Source organism: Pezoporus wallicus, unplaced genomic scaffold (assembly GCF_028554395.1).
Source record: "Pezoporus wallicus isolate ANWC-B61680 ecotype Strahan unplaced genomic scaffold, APGP_CSIRO_Pwel_v1 contig_8143, whole genome shotgun sequence".
Taxonomy (NCBI): domain Eukaryota; kingdom Metazoa; phylum Chordata; class Aves; order Psittaciformes; family Psittacidae; genus Pezoporus; species Pezoporus wallicus.
The window spans coordinates 666,543-692,595 of record NW_026636259.1 but is presented as its reverse complement, the minus strand read 5'-3'; the positions used below and the strand labels follow the sequence as shown (position 1 = coordinate 692,595).

The window sequence follows — 26,053 nt, the reverse complement described above, 5'->3', positions numbered from 1 at the left end:
ATTCTTAATCACATCCTTAAGAGGCCTTGTCCACAAATGTGCTGTTTAGTCACAAGCCACAGATACTTGTCACAGGAGCAGTTCACCAACCTGGCAAACCAAGAGTCTTATGCAGGTCCGCACAGCTTCAGGTGCAAGCACAGTCCTTTACCAGCACACTCAAAACAACATACCTTTTTCCACCCCAGAAACAGACATTTCTGGGTCAAAGTGTTTCAACTGGACCTTACATTTGAGGAACAAAAAGTCAGCATCTCCTCCATTTCCAGAAGGCAACAAGCACCCAGACCTATACAGCCCCAAGCAAGGCCTGCAAAGTTTATGTGCTCCTTTTAGCTCTACTTTTCAGTAAAACATAATTAAACATCAACCCTTGGCTAGCTGCACCTGAGATGTAACACCTTAAGGGAATAACTAATCAATGTGTAATACAGATTCTCCAGCAAGTGACTCTGAGTTGCAGAAACTGGCCACAGTAAGAGTATGAACAGTGAGCCGTTTCCTGCAAACCTTATGTGTAGGTCACACTCATTTCCCTTGTTTCATCTTTCTACATTTTTCTTTTGAATCAAGTTTCTTCCCAGCATCCTATTTAAAACATATACTGACCAGGCACTGTACTGAGAAGTTGAGGCTGCTGCTCCATTAATACATTTATAATCCAAGCAGCTTTGGGGATACTGGCCTTGCAAGCACATGGAGCATTTCATTTGCTTTTATCTGATTCACTTTATTCAGGTTTATTTTCTTACTGATCACAAACTTTTGTATAACTTCTCCACAGCTCAACAAAGTGCAAAGAACAGTTAATATTTGTTGTCCCCACTTCTGTTCCTTCAGTGAGCAAACCCATTCTTCCACACCCTGCATATCTGCCTCTTACCAAAACCAGTATTTCCCCCATTTCTCCAAAACAATTTATCTTGAGCTTATGCTAAAGAACAGCCATGTGGTATTCCAGAGTTTTCTCTTAATCCACTGACAGACAGAGTCAAAGCAAAAACACCTACAAAAATTAAGCCAGCAGTTTGCATTTCAGGCACCTACTGAACTCTTAGGAAACATATACACATGAAAACATACACAACTACTCATCCCTTTAAAGTCTTGCCATTTCCATCAGGATCTTGCAGAATCTCACCTGGGTTTCTGCCTGCTTTTAACTCATCTCACCAACTAAAACCTGAAAATAACATGTTATAGTATTTAAAAGCCAGAATTCCCAGCTCTTTGGGAACATAAAGTACTAGTCAACAAAACATTCCCAGCTCAGTATTTTCAACCAGAATTATCTTTAGACAAAGTAATGCAAATAGCAGGAACAGAGCTACACATCAGTACTTGGGAAGCCCAGCTACAGAGGGCACATGGAACAACAGCTTCTAGCCTGCGTCAACTGAGAGAGATCATTGCTTAAAGCTCTTGTTGCCCCCCTGCCCCCCAATTAGCTGCAGGGTTTTTGTCACTGTATCAAGATTTAACAGAACAAGCCCCAGACGTAGGAACTGGTTAAATCCTGACACTGGATGTGGCTTCACTGATGTTGCTTCCACCTTTTCTTTGGCTCTTTCACACTCTTGAGGTCATTTTTTGTGACATTTTCCTGAGATCCACTTCTAACCTTCCTCCCCCTTGAAAACACACGCACAAATATGAATGGCAGGCATGCAATCTGCACAGAGCCACAGCACAGAAACTTGCACCTTGCACTCTTTTTCTATGTAAATAATGCAAGGATCCTGCGGGAACATGCCAGGGATTGGAATTTTTAATTAATGGGTCTCTTTAATGTGCAAATCAGGAGCAGGCTGCAAATTCTGACTTGCATTGATTATGAAAAACATTAATTGAACGTGCAAGACCCCAAACAGAGGCAACATCTCAAGCCCTGGACTAGACTGGAAGATATGGTGCAAGAGAATACAAATGTATCTTGAAGAAACAGACCCTGGGCAGCAGCACCTCAGGAACCTGAGCTGTGGGAGCTCACGTGCGCGGTGCATTAAACATTTGCGCTCTGCTGTGATTTCAGCATTAAAACCCACTCTAACTTGCTCCATGGATGCAAACCAGGAATAAACAGAAGCTCCATGACCACAGTTTGCTCTCCAATTTGTATGTAAAAAGTGACAAAAAAAAAAATATCTGGAACGTAATTAAAGATTAAATAAAAAAAAAAGGAGGGGGAAAGAAAAAGTAAGACAGCGCAAACAAAGCAAGGCTGTCTCTTTAAACAGAAATTCATCCTATATAAATTATGGCCATAAACTTTTCCTGCAGTGCAGCCTAATTAATTCTTGTTCTATACACAAAGGGAAATGCTGGGTGACAAATGGGTGTGAAGCCTGAAAGCTGCCAGGTCTGCAAAACATTTTCTACTTCAATTTATAAGCAATTTTGCAGTAAATCATCCAGCAGAACCTGAGATCTCAGGAATCCAGAGTGTCCAAACCATGGGGCATCATTAAAGAAAAAAAAAAAATTACAAAAAAAAAAATTAAAACACTAGAGGCTTTGTAACCTCTACTCTCAAAATTGGGAAAACAAGCATGACCTTACTGCGTTCACTCAGATTTAGCTTTGAAACTGCAAATGTATAGAGCACTGCTGCCTGCTCTTTAACACAATTATACTCAAACCTAAGGGGATTTCACTACCACCACTAACCGCACAGAGGGTTGCCACAAGTGGGATACAGCAAGGAGACAAATACACGAAGGACCATTTTCCACTTCAAAAAATTCATCCTTCTTGTGAGCACAGAGCAGAGATTTCCTGAGAAATGGAAGAACTTGGGATAAATCACTGAGTGCTCTGGGACAGCTTTCAGAGATGCAAAGGACCTGTGCAGGTCCTCAGAGAGGTGGGTGCAGAGACCTCTATGCACTCCTGTCTTCAGCAGGCTACAGAGCACATCCAGAGTCTGAATTTTTGGCACCAACTGCTTTGTGCAACATCAACATGAAATCATTTCTTCCTGTTCAATGAAAGCATGCCAAATTTCTGTAGTGGATTTGGAAAGGAGCTGAGGCTTGCCTGAAAGGGGAGTACTATCCTGTCCAAAACAGTGTCAATGTCATGATTATCCCAAATCCTGTCCAAGACCAAAGCGCATCACATACAATGAACCACCTCAACATTCAGTATTTAAAGTCCCATCTTACTTTACAGGACACTCATCTTTCAACTTACTCATGCACAATTCTTCTATTTTTTCAAGTCTGGGGAATGGGATCCTACTCACCCAATGGTAGCACAGAAGGGATGAGAACTCACGAGTATTTACCCAGCCTACTACATGCCCATTCAGAACCAAGTAAGACAGTTTATTAAATATATTATGATGTATACTTTCAGAATTACTTAGTTTCACCTCCTGAATGGACAGGCCACAGCCCTGCTATCCAGGCAGAAGTTCTGGACTTAAAATGTAGCACAGCTCAGCCTGCACACTTGGTAACGCTCTAGCTGTTGATCAGACATGAATCCCTCTCACAAGGCCTAACACAGCAAGAGAGAAACAGGTCTTTGCCACGTAACACCAACTATATCCCTAGTCTTTCAGAAGATCTTCATGTCTAAGTTTACTCTTTATTTCATGCTTGGCACTTTGTAACCTCTGGAAAGAGCATCTTTGCAGGACAGTGAAAGACAGCTGCACTGCATGGTAGTGTAGCTCATCAAAAACTAGTTTATTGTAACCTACTCCAGCTTTATTTTCTTCCTGTCTTCACAGATGAAATCCAGAACACAAACCTAGGCTACCAGGGACATCCGAGTACACTACCGCAACTTTCTGTGATAAGACTATGGGATGAGAGTGGGGAGGAAACTGCTGGGCAGTTACTAACAGTGGATTTTGCTTCAGTGTTCTGAACAACTGAAAGATCAGCCTCCCTGCTGTACTGCGTACAGTATTATACTCCATGATCTTGGATGTATTTTGCTTATGGGAAATATCAAAATGTCAACCATTGTTTCTGTTAAAGGTCTTTAATGATATTGCATTTTAGACCTGTAATGAAACATGGTGCTCGGTGCAGTTTGTAATGCATCTCATTAAATACATTAATAACATGTATTTCACTGAAAGGTCAGCTTAGTATTGTTGGGAGTTTGCCTTTTTTCCCCTTAATCACTTAATTTAAAGCAGCAGAGCTAAGTTTAAAATGTAACAGATCTCACCTGCTGTAACTCCAGATAAGCTGATTAGCTGCCATGTTCAGGTGAGGTATACGCCCTAAGATGGGAGTCTACACCTGGTGTAGGCACAATGATGGGGAAAGTTCCTAATCCAGTTTTGAGATGAATTGTGCCAGGCCAGGCCAAAACTGTCTCAATGCCTCTTGATGTTCATTAATTTGTGACTTCTATAAAGTTCATTAATTTGTGATTAACGCAATCAGAAGACAGCATGTCAGGGAGAGACACCAATACCTGCAGTCATTAGTATTTGTTCCTAAGGATAACGTACCAGACATTCATCTCCCTGTGCATTTAACTCCAATAAAAAAAGGTGTCTAATTCTAAAAATTAAATAGACCCACAACACAGTGAAGTACTTTGCAATTACCAGCTGGAGCACGCAATTGTATTTGCCATATTGGAGAATCTACTACAAATCTCACCAGATCAATATCATTAATAGTGATCCTAAGAAATAAACAGATAAAGCAGCTCCAAGCTGAAAAGGTATTTGCTGCTGATTTAACAGCACAGGCCCTCTCTTATGGGCTTCATTATTCCTGGTTAAGGCAAATTTTTGTATTCACTGCCCCAGCACAAAATTGCTACCACAAGGTGTCTCTGGACAAGGTGTCTCTTTGTCTGGGGTAGAAAACAGGTGGAATTTCATTAACAATTAAGGCAACACAAACCAACAGCTAACACAAGACACCTGGAACTCAAAGCCCTCACCTTCCTATTAACTCTTTCCTACACAGGCAAACCATACTGGCTACAGTAGTCTAACTAAAGTAGAGAAATAAAAGAATTCTTACAGTTCTCAACAGCGTTGTCAAATTCCTGTCCACCTTCCTTCCTGAAGGTTGGGTAAGTGTCTGGCTGTGGAAGCCGGTTGACTGTTACAAGCGCCTTCTGCATCTTGATTCTCCCTTCCAGTAGCTGATCCCACAGAGCTTTATAAAACAGAGAAAATAAAGCAATATGATCCTGACTGCAATTCTAGAATCCACAAAAGAAAAATCATCTTTTTCCTTTACTGTTTAAAAGTACATTCTGCACATGGGGGTTTGATCATTTAATAGGACAGACAGGAAGAAACTGCAGTCAGTATAACATTTTCAGAAGAAACAGAAATGGCATCAGCACTCCCACTGTGGTAACTCCCCATCCCCACCAATACCACAAGCAATTTACTACTGGTTCAGTTAGGCCAGTGGATAAATACACTTCATAACCTGAGATTTTGTAGCAACAGTGACACCAGCTTGCCTAGCAGATTTGGCAGACCATTTGCAAATGTGACTAGAGCTGCTGTAGCATGCCCATGCAGTATGCTAACAGCATGTTAACATGCTGAAGTGGTTCCTAACATGGCCAGTTTCTATGATGTCAGCAATGTGAAAGGCTTGACAAAATACAAGGCAAATGTGTACAAACCTAGCTGATTCTTCACTGCTTTTCCTTTTTCTACTTCTTCAGTCTCTTGTCCTTTTGAGAATGTCATCACCCCCCCATCATCTTCGTGGTCTTTGGTTTCTTCTACACTGTCATGGCTTTCACTCTCATATTCCTCCTCATCACTTCCTTCTTCCATGCTGGCATCATCTTCATCTTCATCTTCCCCTTCACTGATTCCAACATCATCCATCCCCTCTGTAAATTTCTCAAAGTCTGTGATGTTCTGGAAGCTGAACTTTGATTCCTTGGTCTTGGCAGACGGATCTGTCTCTTCATCATCTTCCAAGTCATCCTCTTGGTCACTGCCAGCACTGCCCAGCTTCTCCTTTGTTTTAGTGCCTAAGCTGCCATTCTCTTCCGAATCCTCGCTGCCACTGTACCAGTCATCTAATGCTTCTTCAGCTAATAATTAAAAGAGAAAACAGTTATTTATTTACCAGCAAAATACGCCTTTTTGCAGCCCGCATCATCAACAGTTACAGGTTTGGCCTATTTGAGCTCCAAACTCCATTTTATCATCATACAACATTACTCCTGAATTTCGGGAAGGCACTTCAAGACGTCCAACCTAAATGTACCTGTTTATTGCCCTGTAACAGGGACCTAAAGTTTGGCATCTCAGCTCACACGGCCCTAGCTCTGTAGTTAACTAATAGTTAACTACTCAAATTTCAACTAGTCTAGTGAAAAGGGGAAAGAAACGGCATTTCTTACCGGATCCTTCTTCAGATACAGCATCTCCCCAGAGTTCTTCCTGCAAAGCTTTGCGGGATGTTGCTTTTCCACTGTACCTTTTATCAGCTTCCAAGAGAGAGGCTGAAGCTTTTTTCCGTATGTTACCAACAGGTAAAACGTCATCTGCAGTTTCATCCTCAAATCTGTCAATCACTTTAGCAACTGTAGCTGTGGGGAAAAGAAAAAGGGGGGGATGTCTAAAATGAACTGAATTTCAGACTAGAACCACCAGCTGCAGGAAGGAGTCATGGAAAACTCCCCATGCTCCACAAACAAACATATACTGCAAAGGTGAGCTGGATAGCAACACAGCCTCACAGAGGAGCCTGGCTTTTAGGCCCTGAGAGCTGAATTCTTTCTTTTGAATGAACATTGCCCACATTCACTCTTTCCTTCCTGCCTCCTCTTTAGAGAGCACACCTGAAACTAAGCCTGCCCAAGCGCTTCCAGAGATTCATGAGAAATGCAGTCCTCCAGGTGCAGGGCTCAGCAAAGTAGGACTGCCTTCACTCCATGCTTACAGAATGAAAGAGGAAGCCTGCAGTTCAGATGCACTTTGGCCTCTTGCTACACAAAAATACATAAACACTTCAGAAAAGCTAAACAGAGAAAAATCATTTCCCTTGGTTATTACCCTCTTTCATACCCATCTTCTCCAGAACACAGGTACAGAGCAGTCCAGCAAAGAGAACACACCATACCAGCCCACCTCCCTATTTCCATTCATGTGCAAGACACCCTGCATGCAAAATTACAGGGTTAGCTTTGTTCACCCAACTGAGTGATCCAAGTGGCTGAACATCGCTAAGTGCTCTTTTAATGTTCTTTGGAAATGTAAATGTCTCACATATAGTGTTTACCCGAGGCGGGGGGAAGGAAAAAACATCTGCTCACAACCAAAGCAGGTCTAAATACAGTCACCCCAGCTACAAGAAATGCAGAGCACCAAGGAGTGAATGGGCAAAAGGGGCAGACCTGTGGCGCTCAATGAGTCTTCTGGCACTCTCTGTCTTGGCACCCCTGATGTATGAAACTAAACCATGATTATTAAAATGGGGAAGCATCTCTGCCGACTACGTTAATTTCCCAATGGTTACTAAGAGGTTGCTTACAAGACATTATTGCTCTCACACAGATTTGTACAGAGGATCCAAGCCAGCTGGCACATTTACCATGAACAGCGCCTAGTACCTCCTATCACCAACCAGTGCCAGTGTGTGAGGGCTAACTCACAGTCTCCAGAGGCGAGTGCAGGAACCTGGGACAAGATGTCCTACAGAGGAGCCCTACCCCATGGAGAAAATGCTCTGGAGAGGGTAAGCCAAGGAATCAGCAGGCACCAGCCTGGAAAGAGGACACCGCCACCTACATGCCATGGGAGAAGGGATGGATACCAAAAACCACAACTAAGGCAAAACCACCTTGGTTAAAGATACAAACCGAGACTTGCCCGTTGTTTGGCATCAGACAACACGTGTGCAATGTGCTGAGCCCTACTCCGCGCACACGGAATGTGTACAGGGCTGTCACCAGCGGCCCGGCCTCCCACCTCCCTCAGCCGGCCCGGCCGCGCTGCTCCGGCAGAGGAACCGTCCCGTCCCGTCCCGCCGCTCAGCTGTTACAGCTCTCTTCTCCTGCAGATTCCCAGCCGGATCTGCTCCCAGCCCGGCTCTGCACAGCCCAGCCCGGCCTTGGCAGGCCTGAGGAAACTCGGCGCTGAGGCGACTCCAGCCCGGGGCCCTGAGGTAAACCCGCTCCTGAGGTAACGCCGGTCCCCAAGATGGCCGCTACCCCTGAGGTAACTCTGGTCCCCCCGGCCATGGCCCCGACCCTAAAGAAACAAACCCTGCTCTCTGAAGGGGCCCTGAGGTAACGCGGGTCCCCATGAAGGTAACTCCGATCCCTGAGGTGTTCCCGACTCCTGAGGGAACCCCAGCCCGGGCTCCTGAGGGAACCCTGGTCCCTGACGTAGCCCCTGCCCTCGCAATGGACCACCCAGGCGCGGTGCGGCGCGGCGGGCAGCTGCGAGCCGAGGGCCGCCCGGCTCTGGGAGCACAGCGGGGACACGCGGCTCCCAAAGGGGGCAGATCGAGGCGTCCGCGGGGATGACGGGGTCCCGTCTGCGGCACCGGACCGGGCATGGCCGAGCCACCCCCTCGACTTCCTCCGCCACGTGCGGCCCGGCCGTAGGTGCCGGCTCCTGGTCCCCCCACTGATGGAGGATAACGATAACCGCATATCCGAGCTGTGGGAAGCGGTGTGATGAAGCTGAGCAGCACTGGGATAACGGTATAGTGGTATAAAAGCAAAATCCTAATATATAATATCAAATACTACAACTGCTTTAACTCACATTGCGCCTTTTTAGCACTGGTGGCTGCACAGACCTGAATTAGCTCTTTCCTTGTTCCGTATGCTGAAGATCCCCAGCCTCTGCTGGAGCCAGGGTCTCTCTTAGAACGGGGGGTTCATAGTTAGCCCCAGACCTGGTACACAGACAGCTCCTTACACCAGACTTACACCAGATGGCTCCTTACACCAGAGTTACACCAACCTCACCAAATCCATACCAGCACCAAAGCTCCTGGGGTGCTTTTGCCCAACTCTCACCTAGAAGGAGCAACGAAGTGATGGAGAAGTGGCCAGCCAAGAGCATTAATGAGAACAGGTTCTTGGGTTTGCCACCAGCAGCTTCTCCAGGCTGCTTTGTGGGGTGAAGTGACCCCAAAACACACAGGTGGACCTGGAATTAGGGAATGCCAATGGGAATTAGCACATACTTTGTCACAAGGGAGGAGGGACCTTAATCTGCATCTTGGATTCAAGTTGCAGACACAGGTTTGAACTTCAGACCCTACAATGAACAGCTTCAGGGGGTCAGCCTGGACTCCAGGACCTGGGTTTTCCACAGCTGGCATTGAGATTTTCCCCAGGAAGGTGCCAACAGCAACCTGCAAACTTGAGCTGGTTCGAGCCCTGGCTGGGAGAAGAGCTGCGTAAGCTGCTGCTCATCCCCTTTGTGTCCACTCAGGACTCTTACCTGCTTTTAAAGGCTCTACAAATGAATCCGGACCTGGTTTCTAATTGGGATGCAGAGCGGTGGGGGCTGCACAGGTCGGGGTGCTCCCGCAGCAGCATTCAGTGCGGGCAGCTCTCCTACAGAGGGCAGAGGAATATCATTAATTATCGCAGCCATCCATGCTCCCGCCACCGGGGTCCTGCAGGGGATGGATGGGAAACACCCCAACGTCTCACCCCTTTCTCACACGCCCCGGGGCCTCCCCCTGTAAAACCATATGATCTCGGGTAGTGCACAGACAATATACAATTCAATGTTTATAAAAACTAATATTCACTGAAAATCACATTTCCATCACAAGCAAAACCCTTGGAGTTCATGCTGTTGAGCATCTCACTCCTTCATACTGTAGTTTGTATTTATTTCATCACGCCGTGATTGACAGGTATAATGCTCTGCATTATATACTATGTGGGTTTACCATTGCTCCAGCAATGTGACATTAAGCACTACTATCATTTGTTTTTCATTAAGACATGGGTTTATAAACCAGGAAACCTGAAAACCAGGGGACGGGTACTGTGTGTCTTCCCTGGCTTTGCTTCTAGGTCTTTCTTTTTCCTTTGAGTTCGTAGGTGTTTTATTTCCAGAGTAAAAGATGCCATTGCAAACAAAGGGAGGAGCCTGGAGAAATAAATCTACGGAAAATTAAGGAGCAGAAACAAGTGAAACAGGAGTAACGAACCACTCACCTAAGCAAAGAACCAGTGCCAAGAACCCCCCTGCGTAACTGCATTTTCAAACCTCTGCACTCTTAAAGAGTGAAAAGGGGATGTTCTCTAACCTCACGAATAATAAATAGCCCTGTTAATAAAGGAAGAGAGAGGCTTTTAGTGATGGTTAAATACTACATACCCAGTATAATTAATAAAAAATACACAGTGAGCTGCATTACTCCTTTGGAGTGAAAAATGGGCTGCTTAAAGTCAGCATTGTTTTTGCCCCTCACGCCAGCGAGATCAGGATTTCACCCACTGAGACTAATGGGACAACGGGTCGGTATAAATCCCAAATCCAGCAATGCATTAAGATTCCTGTATGTACAACTGCAAACTCTAACAGAGCCTATAGACCTGTTTCTTTTCTGTCCTGCTTCCATTGCTTACACTGGTGCAAAACAAACAGGAAGGCTACACTCACACACATGCATTGCACACATACATTACATGTGTCCTCCATGTGCAGGGGTTAAGGGGGAGCCCCAGACTGGGCCCTGCTCTGGTTACTGGGGTCAGCACAAGGAGCTGGTAGTTCACAGTGTTTGACAAGGAGATCCAGTCACTATAAACCCACATCAAGCAGAAAACGCAGTGTGTGGAAGTCACGGATTGTTAACGTATTGCACTGCCGGAGCCTCCTTCCTCCCCGTTCATTCCCTCTCTTTTGCCTTTCACTTAGCAGGGTAATTAAAAGAGACTCTCAGGCTCGCTTTTAATTTCTGGTTCACATGCCCTCAAACCACGCTGCTGTGGTTTGCACTCAGGATCATGCGGGGGAATATTTGTACCAACCCAAATCTATCAATACATCTTAATTCCAGACAATCACGAAAGCCTTTCCTGCATCACGGTGCGCTCCGTAAACCCCTCTGCCTATTTATGAACTATAAGCAGAAGCCATCAAACTGACTGACAGAATTCCTGTGGCATTTTTTCCTCTTAATTTTCCTTTCTATTTACACGCTGATTTGCTAAATGGAACTAACACCCTAAACACAGGGCACCTAAACAAGTGCATCTGGAACAGCCTGCGCTGCGAGCAAAAAGGCGCTTCTAATGCCTCACACCCAGCCTCTTGTGCTCCCGTGTATCCGTGGAGCTTGTCATCCTGTAGGAAATTGTCAGATGAGAGGGTAGCTTTGGCAGTGAAGGACCACATCATCCTCATGCATCTGTGTAATTACAGGTTATTAACAGGAATCCATTTTCCAGGGCATTTCTTAAAGGTATAAATAAAGGGACGTGTTGGAAACGTGAAGCCGTTCAGACACCACCAGCGAGTAACTCGCTGCTCGCCCGCGGAACCTGCGCTCAGCGGAGCGGTGGGAGCGAGGTGGGCTGCAGGCTCCGGGCTGCCATGGGATTCCCATAGAGATCCACGGGAATGACAGGCGCCGGAGCCTCGTCTCCTGGATTTAATTGAATTGCATTATCAACGGCAGGATTTGACCCATATCCGGAGGACTGCGCGCCGCCCAAAAATAGCTGCAAGCCCGAGCTGAGCTTATCTTTCCAATGCTTTGGCTAGCAAATGTAATTTCCCAAACCAGGCTTTCTCATTGCAGCCAGGCTATTCCATTTGAAATTTCCCTTTCTTAAATCAGCAACACAATTTGTCAGGGAAATAGGGGGGAAAAGAAGAGGAAAAAATTGGGGAGAAGCAGAAAAGAGCATTCATAAACCCACCTCCTAAAATAAATGACCCGAGAGGACATTTCGGTTATGTACATTAAAAACCACTCTCCTTATAAATATTTATTGCTGTTTCTCACCTGTGTTTTTATTGACTGGGGTGGTTGGGGTATTCCTAACCCACCACTCACTCAGAAAACACAACTGTTTTAAAGATTTAATCAACCCTTAATGGCTCTTACATCTAGGACCAGAATGAATACAGTGAGCCTGAATAGGCGCGCAGCCTGAAGATGCTTCCAGCAGATAAGGATTTTAAAGGCCACCCAGAGACAATCCAAAAACAGGAAGAAAACCTTTTTTAGACAGAGCCAAAATCTCTATTTTTCATCTACAAAAAGCACACACACACACACACCCCCCCCCGTGCAACACCCCCCGTGCACACTGGTTTGTGCAGGAACACAGCACACAGCTCTCACGGAGACACTGAGCACAACCATGCAGGGCAGTGCTCACTCCCAACACTTCCCCGCGGCTCGCTCCAGCTCCATGGAAGCCGGGGGGATATTTTCCAGCTCACATTCCCAGGCTGTGCTGTGTGACCGTTCCCACACCATATAAAGAGACCTTTTGACCATGCCACACTCAACCTGTCCTGCAAACTTGGGCTTCCTCGAGGAGCAGAGTGAAGAGTTTCATTCCAAACCATGTGAGATACCAGCAGCTGCTTTAAGGCTTGGATTCTGCAGGAAGAACTTGGATTAAAACCAATCAGGAAAAGAACTCGAATTCTTGCAGTTGCCAAAACCACTCTCTAAGAGCGCACCAAATGGCACCCAAGTGGAGCTGGTCCTCATCTGAAGGCAGCCTGTAACAGAAGGCTGCAGAGAGCCCCATTGTGCCCCTCATCCCCAAGAGCGGAATGTTGAGGACCAAGGGCATTCTCCAAGAACCAAACCATGACGTGCAATAAAACCAGCTGTGCCCATCACCTTCAGTGATCCCATACACATATAGGGAAAACACTGCAGGAAAAGCAGTTGCCCTAAGACTGCCCTTACAGGAATTCCAGGAACAGAGGGGTGGTAATTTGGAGCTGTGAGGTCACGTTCACCCTGCAATCTCTGCAACACAATTCGGCATCTGATGCATAAAAGCTCTCCAAGCAACAAACTCCACTTTCCAAGCATGACCCTATGCTCTACAGCTAAAATCACCATAATAAAAATAACAACCAGAAAGGAAACACAAGATGATAGCAATCCCGGACGGATTTAGAATCAAAATATATTTGCAATGGTCCCTTTAATTTCATTTATAACTTCATGGATATTTTATTGGTGTGAGGAATGCCGAGCACCCAGTGCCATGGCAGACACAAAGACAAGACTTTCCAGAAGCTGCTCCAGCACCACAGTTCCCTGTTCCCAGTTCAACAGTGCTGGCAGCATTTAAGGATAGGTATCAGTTGTTTAAACTTAACATATATGAATTTATCTACATGGGGCAGTAACAGAAAGAGAGACTGCAAATGCTTATATTTAACATTGTGAGAACATGCAAAGCTTCAATGCAACACTCTTATCCAGGATAAAAATCCAGACTATGGCCAAAGGAATCATTCCTGAGAGGACACTGCAACATCTGCCACCTCCTGGGATGGCAAAAGAATGTGAATCACCCTGATATTTGAAAACTGTATTTATTTATAGCTCTGTATCATGTACCCATCGCGCAGCATCTGGGCACACATACATGTATTAAAATAATAGACATCATTGGTCTACAAATCATAACTGAAGTACACTCTTCCTCCTGGGGTACAGACTTACAAATCCCCCTCTGTTCCCCAAGCAAAGGCTTGAGTAAATGGATACCAGGAGTAACAGGAGACGAAGGGCAGCGAGGAGCATCGCACAGTGATAGCGCAGGGGGACAATTAGTTTGAGCCAAAAGCAGAGGTGTTGGGATGCTGGAAACTCAAGGCATGTTAAAGACACTTTGATCAGCCTTCAAACTCTCTCTGTATAGATTAGCTCAATAGGAATAATACTTACAGGGCCTTGTAACTTTTTTCTAGTAAATGGTCCTACACATGGGCTTTGCACGAGTCCTCAGCCTCACGCATTGCAACACCCTCATCCGGGCTGGACACAGCAACAAGGTGAAGGTCAAGGAAGAAAAGATCAAAAGAGAGCAATTGCTTCTAAAACCACTCTTGAAATCCCACCGCACGTGCTGCGTGCCCATGGTTCTGCATGGAAAACCCACGGAGAACAGCACAGATTTTTCCAGGCCCTTCTCCCGCAGACCGCTATTCACCCAAGTAACGCTACTGAAGTCAATGGAAACGCTCTTGTAAACAAGGACTTACAAGAACCCAACGTGACAATGGTTTCAAAAGGAGTTTTGACTGTGCAATTGTTGCTGGATTAGGGTCTTCAGAAACACCCAGCCTGCTCTGAAGAGCACAGAATTCAAATCCACAAAGCGCAGGGGCCTCCGGAGCGGATCCCAGGAAGCACTGAAGGACACGCTCAGCCTCAAGCATGGGATCGGCTCCCGGGCTCCCCCCCGACGATGGGCAGAACCCCTATGGAAGGGATGGAGCGTCAGGAATAAAAAAAGACAGGCTCTCCTCCCTCCCTTTTATAAGCCACTGACCTAAACTGAGCCATATCGCATCGCTGCCTAAAAGAACACGGAATGAAGAGGACAAGCACCTCATTACAAAAGGGGAAAAAAAAAGGGGAAAAAGGAAAGTAAAAGAAAGAAATCTCGCTCGGCAATAACGGGTTTTCTACAAAATCAACCTATTTGGTGAAATCCTCATTGAAAAGAATTGATTCAGCAATAAACTAGCAGCAAATACAACAGCATTTATCAACAGCACTTGCCCAGATAGGTAAAAGTTTGTAATAAATAGATCGCCCATTACTTTGCTTATATAAATGCAAAAGAGCCACAAACCAGAGCACTCATACAAAAGACAAATAAATGAGTTCGACACAAGCCCAGCAGTTTAAGAAGTCTCCCCTGTATTTAATAAAGCATGAATTATTTTTATAGAAACACTTACAGACCCCTTGCAGATAGGGGGGTATTTTTACCTTTATATTACTAAATAAGACATTTTGTATTTAAAGTGAACTATTGCTTCATCTCAGTGGCCCCTCTGCTAGGGCACAGAAATCAGGCTGTGAACAAAATAAAAACCACCATTGAAAATTACAAATTGTACAACTTTAAAGCATTTTGATATCCCCCCCTCCCCCCCCAGTCCAAAGAGATAAAGAACTGAATAGCTGGGAAGGGAAAAGTTGCTGTTTTAGCATCAATTTCTGTGTTTATGTAAAATAAAAGAGAAGCCACAGTCACTATTAGCTGAGAGACGGAGGGAAATCTGCAATTAGAGCTCACCCTGTTCTAGCAGCTCAGCAGGTGGAAAACATTTAAAGCAGTGACCTTCCAGAACCGAACCTGCTCCTTTGTGTCTAACGCAAGTCCAAGTCCTCTTGGAATCAGTGAGTTTTCCTTTTGAAGAACTGAGCATTTGGGATTCTGCAATGATTTAGAATGAAAACGTTACATCTGTTATTTCACAAGGCTCCGGGATTTTTTTGTTTCGCTTCATTTTTCTCCCTGTATCTAGTGCAAAGCCAAACATTCTCCCTCGCTGCCCCTTGCAGAACTTCAGACACACCAAATGCTATCAAATAATTGACTTTGTACCAGCTCTAAGAAAAAGGATTAAAATGACTTTCATGCCATTGAGGTTCAAAAGCATCCAATCAGGAAAACAAAAGAAAAAGGAAAAAAAAAAAAAAAGAAAAATTACCTTTGGAGAATTAATCGAACTAAAAATGCATCCATTAAAACTCACATTTTGGCACGCTTTTTACATTGACAATACAGTTTTGTTTATGCATAAAATAAGCATTTGGAATCTGTTTCCGAAGGAGAAGTGAATAGATTTCACAACCTGATTGGTTTCCAGCTGGGGAATTGCATGCACGGCGTTAACGTGGGGTTTGTGCTCCAGCAACTGAGCCTGAGATAGAAGGAGAGGCTGGAGCTGCCGCTGAGGGCGATGCGCGCCGACGCCAGGGCTTAGGCTTCCACCAAGGCAAAAGAGCTCTACAGGATTATCAGTGGAGTGGATCAGGCTTCTCAGGGCTCTTTAACTCGAGAGAATCCCTTTTAAATTGCTTCGAACATCAAATGAAACACAAGTTATCTAAACATCAGATTTTCTAATTTTATTAAAAACGCACAAATTTTATCCAACATGTTTTCTTTCATACAGTGAATGGTCTAATATGCACTGGAGGTCACACAAGCTTAGGTTTATTCGAACAATAAAAGACATATGAGAAATTTAATATATAAAGGAAAAAAGTAGCAGCTGTTGACTGCATATTTGACCATAAAATTTAAATATTTTGGACTTTTATTTTAAAGACACAAAAATAAAACCTGTGTGGGTCTATATAAGTCATATTAACAACTCCATGAATGTTCAACAGGACTAAAAATTAGCAAAGATGTCGGGGTTTTTTTTTTTGTCTTTTTCTCTTTGAAACCTTGTAACACTTCTTAAACACCTTCTCGGGTTGCTGGTGCCAAGCACCTTACAGTATTTGTGCTATAGATTCACTTTATTTGGCAACTGTCTGGGTTTGGTGGGGTTTTTTCTTTGCCTTCTGTAAACAACACCTTTTACAAACTAGCACAGTGAACCACAAGCCCTGCGATCTGTTAGAACAGCGACAGAACAGAAAAAAGGAACTATTTTGGTTGGTTGCTCAAAATCGTTTGCTTTTGAACAAGAGGTTCTAAAACAGGCTTTATTAGCAAAACACTGAACTCCTGAATTTAACATTAGACGTAAACAGTTGACTGTTTTTAGTTCAATAGAGTCTTTTTTTTGTTTAGCTTTTCTCTCTCTGTGAAGGTAGAATACTTTGCGTTTGTTTGCTTGGTTTTCAAGTCATTTTGCCTTAGAGGTCTGGCGACCTTCGCTATGCCGAGGAGGTTTTGTACGTGTAGCTTTGTGAAGGTAGAAGAGTTGGTGCTGAGGGCTTTAACATTGAAGTATTTGCTATTTTGGCAAAGAAAACACACACAAAAAAAAAAAAAGGAGGAAGAAAGGGGAAAAAATAAAGGAAAGTTGTCCCACCTGGTAGTCAGCAGGCTGCAATGGCTGGAGCTAAAGAGAGTGTCTTGTTGGCGAACTTTCTGAGAGACAGAAACTAACAAACAAATTCAGAATGCCAGAACCATCCTTAACCGGGAACGCTAGAGTTCTTGACGCTTCCTTTTCCCCCTTTTTTTTCCTTGACTTTTCCTTCTTTCAATTATTAATTTGTGGGGTTTTTTGTGTTTTAAAACAATAAGTTCCTAAGGATTGTGGCTCTTAGGATGACATCCGACAGGGTAAGCACACTCACGCCATCCTACGGTATGGCAGCACTTTACTGTACAGCTTCACCAGTTCCTTTGTCAGTGGTACAAAAAAAAGTCAGTCCCTTTGCTTGTTGGATACAACCGTTAACGCGGAGATTGTCCTGGTCTAGAGCAAAGCTTCCCTTGGAGCGATTTGGGTTCAGTTCATGCCCAAGGTAATATTGTCTCAGGGCAGGAGAGATGTTCTATGCATTCATTTCTGTACACCGTAACAATAAGCAGACTAGATGATCATCACTTACTTAGACCCAGTTTGTTTTAAAGCTACCACACTGCCGCTTCGTTCATTTCGGGGGGGTGTGACAAGTGATTGCCGTAGTTAGCACCGCCGTTGACAGATAGCGAAGAAAACGGAGGACTAGGGCCAAAAACTTCCGCGGACATGGAGTGCAAGGACCCGGGCAGGTTGGGTTCGGGGCTGGGCGAGTCTCCCGGGGGATGCGACATGATGTCAGTGAAGCGCTGGGCCTCGCTGGGGGGGTGATGTCCGGGCAGGGGGTGGTCCATGGCCCCCAGAGGGGTGCCCGATGGCCCCGACGAGGGCACGAATGGGAGATCCACGGGTGTCTGAGTTTGGGATGATGGAGGTCCTTGTGGGAAGAAATCGTAATTGCTTCCAGGGCCGTAATACTCGCTCTGATAATCTGCCGGGCAAGGAGAGACAGAAGGAAGGTAACACACAGGCAAAGCAACCGAGTGGAAAAAGACACGAGAGTGCATCTGGAAGGGGGGGGGGGGGGGGGTTAGGGGGTGTCTTGAAATGTCACCCAGAGCTCAACAAACACAAGGCAGGGGACGTGCTGATGGCCTGGCCAGGGTAGGGGGGAGGCGCTAACGGCCTGGCTGGTTCCCGGGGCTGCCCTTCCAGCAGAGCCCGGTCTGCAGAACCGGGGGGACCCCGGTGCGGGCGCGGAGCCGGAGGTGCGGTATCGCGACAGGGGGTGTCCGGAGGAGAGGGGAGGGGCGCGATACCCACCTCCGTAAAAGGAGAAGGGCCCGTTGGGGATGAGCTCCCCGGGCTCCAGCCGGTCCACCAGCGGCCGCATCCTGCGCGGGCTGCGGAAGAAGGCATGCCGCCGGGCGCCCAGCGCGCTCAGCTGCTTCATCCGCCGCTCCTTGGAGCGCCGGTTCTGGAACCAGACCTGGGCGGGCGGCGGGAGAGGAGCCGGTCACCGCGGGAGGGGTCTCTGCTCACGGCAGCCCGGACCCCCCCCACGTTTCCCGTTCGTTCCGGCGGGGGGGACCCGATCCGGTGCACCCCGCTCCGCGCTGCTCCTCGTTCCAAACGCGGCCGAACCCACCCGTGACCGCGGCCCCGCGGCCGCTCCCCGCCGCCCGCAGGTCAAGAATGATCGAGTTAATTCTTATTACCCTGACAAGATTACTCCTAATTACCCTCACACTGAGCCTCTCCAATCTAACCTCGTCTTTAATGGTCCTTTAACCCCCCATTACCCCCAGCGCCGCGGGTTTATAAACCCTTTAATAATTCCAGTGTATTCTCATTCTTATTTATCCATTAACCCCTCACATTTATGGTTATTAATTTCGATACCATTTGCAGCATCCTTTAGGACTTTTTTAAAAGAAACCCGCAGCTCTGCCCCTGCCCTCACCGGGCCGCCTCGCTAACAACGATTTAAACGGGAGGCGGGGAGGTTGCCCCGGGGCTTCCCCTGAGCACCGGCCCCTCCGCGGCAGCGCATCCCCGGCGCCCGGGGCCGCGGTACCTGGATGACCCGCATGTTGAGGCCGGTCTCCTGTGCCAGCTGCTCCCTGATGTGCCGGGTGGGTTTTGGGGTGGCCGCGAAGGCGGCTTTCAGAGTCTCTAGCTGTTTGGCTTTGATGGTGGTGCGGGGCCCCCGCCGCTTCGCCCCCAGGTTCTGGTCGTCGTTTTCGTTGCTGCCCGTCTCCTTGTCGGACACGTTGGCGCTTTCCGAGTCCTTGGCGTCGTCCTGGGAAGGGTCTTGGGAGTCGGGGGACAGGCTGGGGTCACTGCCGGTGGTGGCTGGGAGACAGCAAAGCGGAGCACGCTCAGATTGGGGGGCCCGGGAGAAAACACCGATTGCGGGGACGGGCCGGTAGGACCAGGAAGGGGAAAAGGGAGAGGAGAAGAGAAGGGAGAGGTGAAGGGGAAAAGAGATGAGAAGGGAAAAAGAGGAGAAGGGAGGAGAAAGGGAGAAGGGACCGGAGCGGAGCCGCTCCCACCCCGCGCATGCCGAGCGCATCCCTGCAACTCCCCGGCCGCGCTCCCTCACCTGAATGCAGGCTGTTTTCTTTGGCAGTATTGCTGTTATTTAGGTAATCTTCTTTGCAGACAAACTTGTTTTCGTCTATGATGTAGAGCTCCTCGCCGGTAGAGAGTTGCTTGTTACACATCATACACGTAAAACAGTTCAAGTGGAACACTTTGCTCCGCGCCCTGCGGACCAGATCGCTGGGGGAGATGCCCTGGGCACAGCCCGCGCACTTGGTCCCGAAACACCTGCGGGGAGAGGCCGGGCAGCGGGTCAGCGCCGCCCGCCCGAGCCGCGGGGACCGCTGAGAGCGGACCGCAGCCGGGCCCCGCGCCCATCACCGCGGCCTCCGCTCGCCCCGCGCAAAGGACATTCCGTAAAATAAAGCATCCCTCGGATTGTTTCCGTCCCTAACCAGAGGAGGCTTAGAATTATGTCTTAAAAGAAAAAAGAAGGAATAGGGAAAAGGACCCGATCCGGGGCGGGTGAAGTCTGAGGGACGATTCAGCATCGAGGCGATGTCCGGGGCTCGCCCCGGCACAGCAATTAACGACACGTTAATCGATATTAAGCATAAATTCGTGTTCGTTATTCACCGGCCGCGGCCGCGCATCGGCCGGAGCAGCGGCCGCTCCAGGCCCGGCGGGCGCTGGGGACCCGCACCGGAACAGCACCAGAGCCTGCAGCGCTCCGCTCCACCGGGGCACCCCACGGCCTCTCGGTGCCAGGCAGCTGAGCAGCGGGTCACTGGTGCAGCCTTCGGTGTGCGGCGAGGAGGGCCCGGAGAGCACCCCGGCCCTGAACCGGTCATCGCTGTCGCTGCCGGTGCGCGGCGGCCCCGGCCGAACAGGGGCACCAGGGCCCGGGATTCGTTCCGATGGAGCCCGCCGGGATGCGCGGGGGATGCGGCTGCGAGCGGGTGTCGGTACCCAACGCCCCTTCCATCGATCCGCCAGCAGTGGGTGGCTACCCGCCGGCGCGGCCTCGGCTCCGTTTAACGGGAGTTACAGGGCCCGCGGAGCCGCGCACTGAACCGCGGAGCTCCGCTGCACTGGGCCTCCATCGCGGTGCGGCTGCGGGCAACGCCGAGCTCTGGCCGGCGGAGAGCGGCTGCAGCGGCGGCGACAGCAGCACCGGGACCCGCCGGTCGATAGTTCCGAGGCAACTTTGGGCAAGTGGAGCGCGGCCCGGCCTCGACGGGGCGCCAGGGCCTGCCCCGGCCTGAACACCCCCCCGCCCCACAGCGGGACCGGCGGGAGGAAGAGCGACGGGTGCGGAAGAAAAAGGTGTTTGTGGATCACGGTGACAACGGGGGAAGGCGCATAAAAACGAAACGGGGAAAAAAGGAGATGAGAAACGGCTGCGGAGGAGCTACGGCCGCGGGCAGGGGCCCGGTACTTACCGAAAGAAGTCGTTTTTGCAGTAAAGCTTGCCTTCTCGCGAAAAGCATTTCTCTGTCAAATTGCATTTACATTCACAGCACTGAACACACTTCACATGCCAAGCCCTGTCCAGTACATTCAACAAAAACCGGTCCAAGATTGGCCTTTTGCAGCCTGCACAGTGAACCATTGTCTTTGGTTAGTTCTGAGAGCGGGGGTCGGTTTCCCAGATGTCAAGCAAAAAAGAAATTAAAAGATGCGTTTTTTTTTCAAGACGACACCGGCGGAGGTTTGCTTAAAATTTGTGTTTGTTTTAAAAGCCTCGGAAAAGCGAAGGAGGAGGAAAAGAAAAGGGAGGAAGCAAAAAAAAAAAAACAATCTTCGTTCGAGTGTCCTAGGAGGGATACACAGGAGAAACCACCCACTGCCCGAGGAGACCAGCGCTTCCACACACCGCAGGGTCCCGGCCGCTACCAACCACGACAGCAACAGCGAGAGTAATTATAGGGACGAGAAAAGGACAACGACAGAAAGATCGGCGCTCGTAAAAAATTAAAAACGATTCAAAAGGGGAAAAAAAAAGGAAAAAATTAAAAGGAAACAAAACCCAAAAACCCAACGGCAAAAAGCGAGTGACGAGTGTTTCTCAGGTCTGAGGTAGAGCAGTCAGGAGTCAAAGTGCTTTTCCCAAAGAGAAATCAAAATCAAAATGCAAAATTAAAAAGGAATAAACGACAAACGGAGACATGGGGCCGCCGCGCTCACAGGGGCTCTGCCCGCCGCCGCGGCGACATGGCGCTACGCGCCCGCGGAGCGGAGCGGGCCGCCGTCCTTACGCGGGGAGGTGGGGGGGGGACACGCTCCGCAGCTCCTCGCTCCGTCCTCTCGCCTCTTCCTCCTCTCCTTATCTTTTTCGCCTCTCTCCCTCGACGTCCCGGCGGTGCCGTCGCGCCTGGTTCCTTCCTACCTACCCCCGCGCACCGCCCTGCGCGCTACCCGCGGCGGCCGGCCGCGTCCCCGCCGAGCCGGCGCGGCATCGCCCGGTGCTGCCGGCTGCAGTGGAGCCTCCCGGGGCGGCGGCGGGCCGGGCCGGGCCGGGCCGGGCCAGGGCAGGGCGGGCAGAGAGCGGCGCGGGCCGCGCCGTCCCGGCCGCGCAGGGCGCTCTGCATGTTCCCGGCAGCCCCGCGGCCGCAGCCTTATGCACCGCGCGCACACGTCACCGCCGCTCCCGGCCAATCGCCGCCGTCGCCGCTGCCGTCCCCGTCACCCCCCCCCCCTTTTTCCCGCGCCCGCCGCGCCGCCGCCGGACGGGGCGTCCGCGCCCCTTTATAGAGCCGCCGGGGCGCCGCCGCCGCCGCGCAGGGACGGGCGGGCGGGTGAGCAGCGGCCGCCGCCGGTCGGGCCCGGCCGAGGCGCGCCCCGCTCGGAGCGCCGGGAGCGCGCGGCAGACGGTAGGTGTGCCGGTGCGGTGCCAGTGCGCGGGGGGGGGGGGGGGACGGCGGGGGAATAGGGACGGTCGTTGAGGTCTGGCACCCCCACGGGGCTGCGCATCCGCTATAGGCAAACACCGCCCGGGGCCCGTTGCAGACGGTTGAAGAAGCGGAGCCAAACGAGTTCCCGGTTTAACGGGGGTGCCCCCGTCGTAAACGGCGGGTCCCGAGGCCGGGGGCGCGGAGCGGTGTCCCCCGCCGGGAACGCACCCGCGGCGGATCGCCTTTGCCGGAAGGAAAGGCGCGGAGAGGCCGGGCCCGCGCGCTCCGACGGCAGAAGGCAGGCTCCGGTAGCGGACGGTGACTCCGTTCCCGGCGCTCGTAGCGCTGCCGCGGATGGACTTTTTTAGCAGTTGTTTGGTTTTTTTTTGTTGTCAAATAAAGATTCCTTTGCTTTTACCTTCCAGGGGCCCGGTCTGTTCCGGGCCGGTTTAGGAGGGCCGTGATTTCTCTTTGCTGCCCAGCGCTCCGGGAGGTGTCACCGCCGGGCCCGGGACCCTCCCGCTCCTCCCCGCGCCGGAGCCCCGTGCTTCCCCCCGTCGCGGGCGGGTGGATTTCGCTAGCGGGAAATTAGGAGGGAAACGGGGGATTAAAGGGCCTGAGCGGGTTACACACACGGCAGCGGGATGCGTACTTTCCGCGGCTGCCCGGGGAACGGGGGGTGACGGAAGCCGACCCCGGAGCCCGCAGCATCATCATGCTCCCCTTTTTATGTCTCTTTTCCTCGTCCTTGTGAGGAAAAATAAAGACGTGGAGAAAGGAGAAATTGGAACATAAAAAAGGAAGCGAAGGCAGGAAAACCCTCACCGCGGCGCGGGGCTCCGGCCTGGGGCGGATGGGCCCGGTGCGGGGCCTGCCGAGCCCGTAGAGCATCACCCCGTGCCAAGGCACCCCTCGCTGCTTCTGCGGGTGTTTAAAAGCCGCGGGCCCTGTGTCCGTCCGCCGCCTGCCCAGGTCTCCCCGGAACCGGCCATCCCCGCCCTGTCGGGGCCGCGCAGGGCGCTCCGCGTCCCCGCCCAGCTGTTGCTTTGCTTTGCCGGCGGTTGCGGGATCAATGGAGGCCCGGGCGGGCTCCCCCCGGCCGGTGCCCGCAGCTGGGCAGCTCCCAGGCGGAGCGGGCCCCGTTCCGCCGCCCGGGAAGGCGACAGCTGCGGGCTGGCGTCAGGGGACCCTTCCCTTTGACCGCGGCCCCCTGTGACATGTGGCGGTGGGGATGAATGAGGGGAGGGAGATGAGCAGCTTATGTCCATCAAGCACCAGGGTTTCACAGCGATTTTGTTGTGTGTTTTTTTTCTCTCTCCTTTCCCAGGCGTTAGCGAAAGCAGCTGGTTGTCCCCTGCCCCTCCCGTCCCGACGGCTCCGCGCAGGGCCTGGGGACGCCGAGGCAGGCACACATCACTATGCCCCTATCCACATCACGATCCCGTCCGGTCCCCCGGGGTGCGGAGGGCGAGCGGTACCCGGCACCCGCAGTGCCGCGACAGTGACTTACCGGCGGGTCTCCCTTCCACCCCAGTACACGCACATCCCCGTTGCCGTGGGGTGTAAAAGGGCCAAACACCCCCTAGGGAAGGGGGACCCCGGGTTAGAGAGGGTATTTGAGCGGTGAAAATACCGGTGCTGTTTCCAGCGAGATCCGAGAAAGCAAAACCCCACCGAGCTCGGTCCCCAGCGGGACACGGCGGGGGGCACCCACGGGGCATGAGGGAACGGGAGAAATCCCCGCAAGCCACGGGGATGGGCGGCACGGCAGCGCCCGGCCGGGCACAGCGCATGGGGTGGGGATTTGAATTCATTTCACTTCGGTTTTTCATTGTATTCCGCAGTTCCCCCAGGCCCGGTCCCCGGCCGGACCCAAGTCCTTGGTGATGATGGGGTGGCGGGGCCGAGCCTATCCATACCCGGGGAAGAACTGTGCGGGCTATTCAGAGCCGAGCGGCCCGGGAGCCGAAAAAGAGGGAAATTAAAAGAGGAAAATAATGTTAATAAAACTCCCTCGAATTTATTTTACATCTGATACATAAGGGGGAAAAAAGGCCCCTTTTAGGCGCGTTTGAATTTGCATTTTATAGGTGTCGTTCCCGTCTTTTTAGTTAAACATCACTCCGGTTATCAGCAGCCTTTCTACACCGCTGCGCCCGGTAATGGGATTTCTCTCTCCTTTACGGGGCACTAGTGCTGTACAAACACCGGAGCCGCTCGCCCGGCCACCGGCAGAGCCCCGCGGCGAAGCTGAAGAAGAAACGTTCCTCCCGCTCGGGCACGGACGCGCTCTCCGTGTCCATCCCAGTTCTTTCCCTCCTTCCCGGACTCCTCCGCATCCCGGGGGAACGCTGCTCCCGCATCTATCGGGGAGCACCGCGGCGGGTCGGAGCACCCAAGGCAGCGCTGCGGGGGGACAGCGCGGGTGAAGCGGGAGTATCAACCCCCGGTCACCCCTTCTCCCCTTCCCGAACTTTTCCCCGTAGGAAAAGCACCTCCGCCTATTAAACATCTTCGCGGCCGCTGCCCTAACCAAACATTGAAGATGTAATTAAACCCGGTAAAACAACCCCGCGCGATAACCCCGTTGCTGGACAGGATCCATCGCCGCGCCAGGTTTGGTTTAGAGGAGCTTGGACTCCCCAGAAAATTCCTTAAAATACCTATCGGAGGGTCCCGCTTGGTTCTGCTGCGCTCGGGGCGATGCCGGGGCGGGGAAGTCGGCACTGGCTCCGCTCGCCTTTCCCTGGCCTTATTTATTCTGCTGCCCCCTTGATTAGCTTTCCCCCCCTTGCCCCCCGCCCGGGTTTCTTTCCATGTCGCTAAATGTTGTCGCTTACACTCGAAGCTCATGCATTGTTTATGGGAAATAGAGTTAATAAATTATTGCAAATCCGAGGTGTGCGCCCATGCGTCTGACTGAGGGCTGCCGGCCGAGGGGAAGGGGAGAAGGGCCTGGGAAAGGGAAAAGGGCCCGGGAAAAGGGAAATTCCCCAGGAAGGGAAAAAGAGCCCGGGAAGGGGCCCGAGCCCACCCGGGAGCGCGCTGGGGGTCGGGGCAGGGCTGTGTGTGACAGCCGAAGGGGATTCTTCCCCTTGTTAAAGACAGAGAAAAGAGCAGAGAAAAGACGAATAAAAGAGAAAAGAAGGAAAAGTAAAGAGGTGGCGGGGGCGGGGGGAGACTATAAAAAAGGAGGGTGAAACAAACCCCGGGAGGACGCACCGATCCCGGCTCATCCATCTTCATTGTCTCCGTGTGTGCAAAAGCAACTCCGGTATAAGGAAAAGCCACTATCAAAGCCATGGCTTTATTTTATATCCTATAGATCAGGAGGGAGGCAAAGCTTTATTTTCGCCCAGAGACAGATATTTTATTTCTCTCTTACGGTTTTATGTGTGAGAGATGTCAAAAAGGTAAAATGGATTGCTAATGCATAGGCAAAACGAAGCTGTTTTGGCATGCTCTGTGTCAGGAGGTCTCCCAGGGAGCGCGGGCTGGGGATTTAGGGCTGAGGGGAGGCTCGGGGGGATTTCTGCCAAAACAGCGCTCGCCATAAATCCAGCGCCGTGGTCAGCTCGGGCGGAAGGAACAGGGTTTAAAGGGGAAGAGTTGGAGCGGAGCGGGGACCCCCGAATCCCCTCCCGGTTCCCCTCAGCCCCGGGGGGGCCCCGTCGGCTCCTCGATC

The 26,053-nt window shown here is 50.4% G+C and overlaps 2 protein-coding genes and 1 long non-coding RNA gene across 3 annotated transcripts in view; 1 reads left to right on the top strand and 2 right to left on the bottom strand.

The window, feature by feature from the left end:
* The window catches only part of AATF (apoptosis antagonizing transcription factor), a 242,475-nt gene that overhangs the window by 39,086 nt on the left and 177,336 nt on the right, over positions 1–26,053 (bottom strand). The window contains exons 3-5 of the mRNA XM_057399508.1: positions 6,358–6,546; positions 5,623–6,045; positions 5,001–5,138 (exon numbers count right to left, since the gene is read on the bottom strand). Coding sequence (XP_057255491.1) covers positions 5,001–5,138; positions 5,623–6,045; positions 6,358–6,546 — 750 coding nt within the window. The remainder of the gene's footprint in view (positions 1–5,000; positions 5,139–5,622; positions 6,046–6,357; positions 6,547–26,053) is intronic.
* LOC130593971 (uncharacterized) lies at positions 8,005–10,348 on the top strand. The gene is made up of 2 exons (XR_008970941.1): positions 8,005–8,123; positions 10,048–10,348. It is a non-coding gene; the product is annotated as an uncharacterized LOC130593971 (long non-coding RNA).
* LHX1 (LIM homeobox 1) lies at positions 16,056–21,977 on the bottom strand. Its single transcript, XM_057399509.1, has 5 exons — positions 20,917–21,977; positions 19,536–19,762; positions 19,008–19,285; positions 18,254–18,419; positions 16,056–17,921 (listed from the first exon to the last, which is right to left on the bottom strand). The coding sequence occupies exons 1-5, from the start codon at positions 21,084–21,086 to the stop codon at positions 17,542–17,544; spliced, it is 1,221 nt and encodes a 406-aa protein (XP_057255492.1). The 5' UTR covers positions 21,087–21,977; the 3' UTR covers positions 16,056–17,541.

Excerpts from the sequence above, each read along its gene's own strand:
- LHX1 (XM_057399509.1), bottom strand. The coding sequence starts at position 21,086 with ATGGTTCACTGTGCAGGCTGCAAAAGGCCAATCTTGGACCGGTTTTTG. Across the intron at positions 19,763-20,916 it reads TGCAAAAACGACTTCTTTCG|GTGTTTCGGGACCAAGTGCG; the intron begins GTAAGTACCGGG and ends CTCTCCCCGCAG. Across the intron at positions 18,420-19,007 it reads TCAACATGCGGGTCATCCAG|GTCTGGTTCCAGAACCGGCG; the intron begins GTACCGCGGCCC and ends CCGCCCGCCCAG.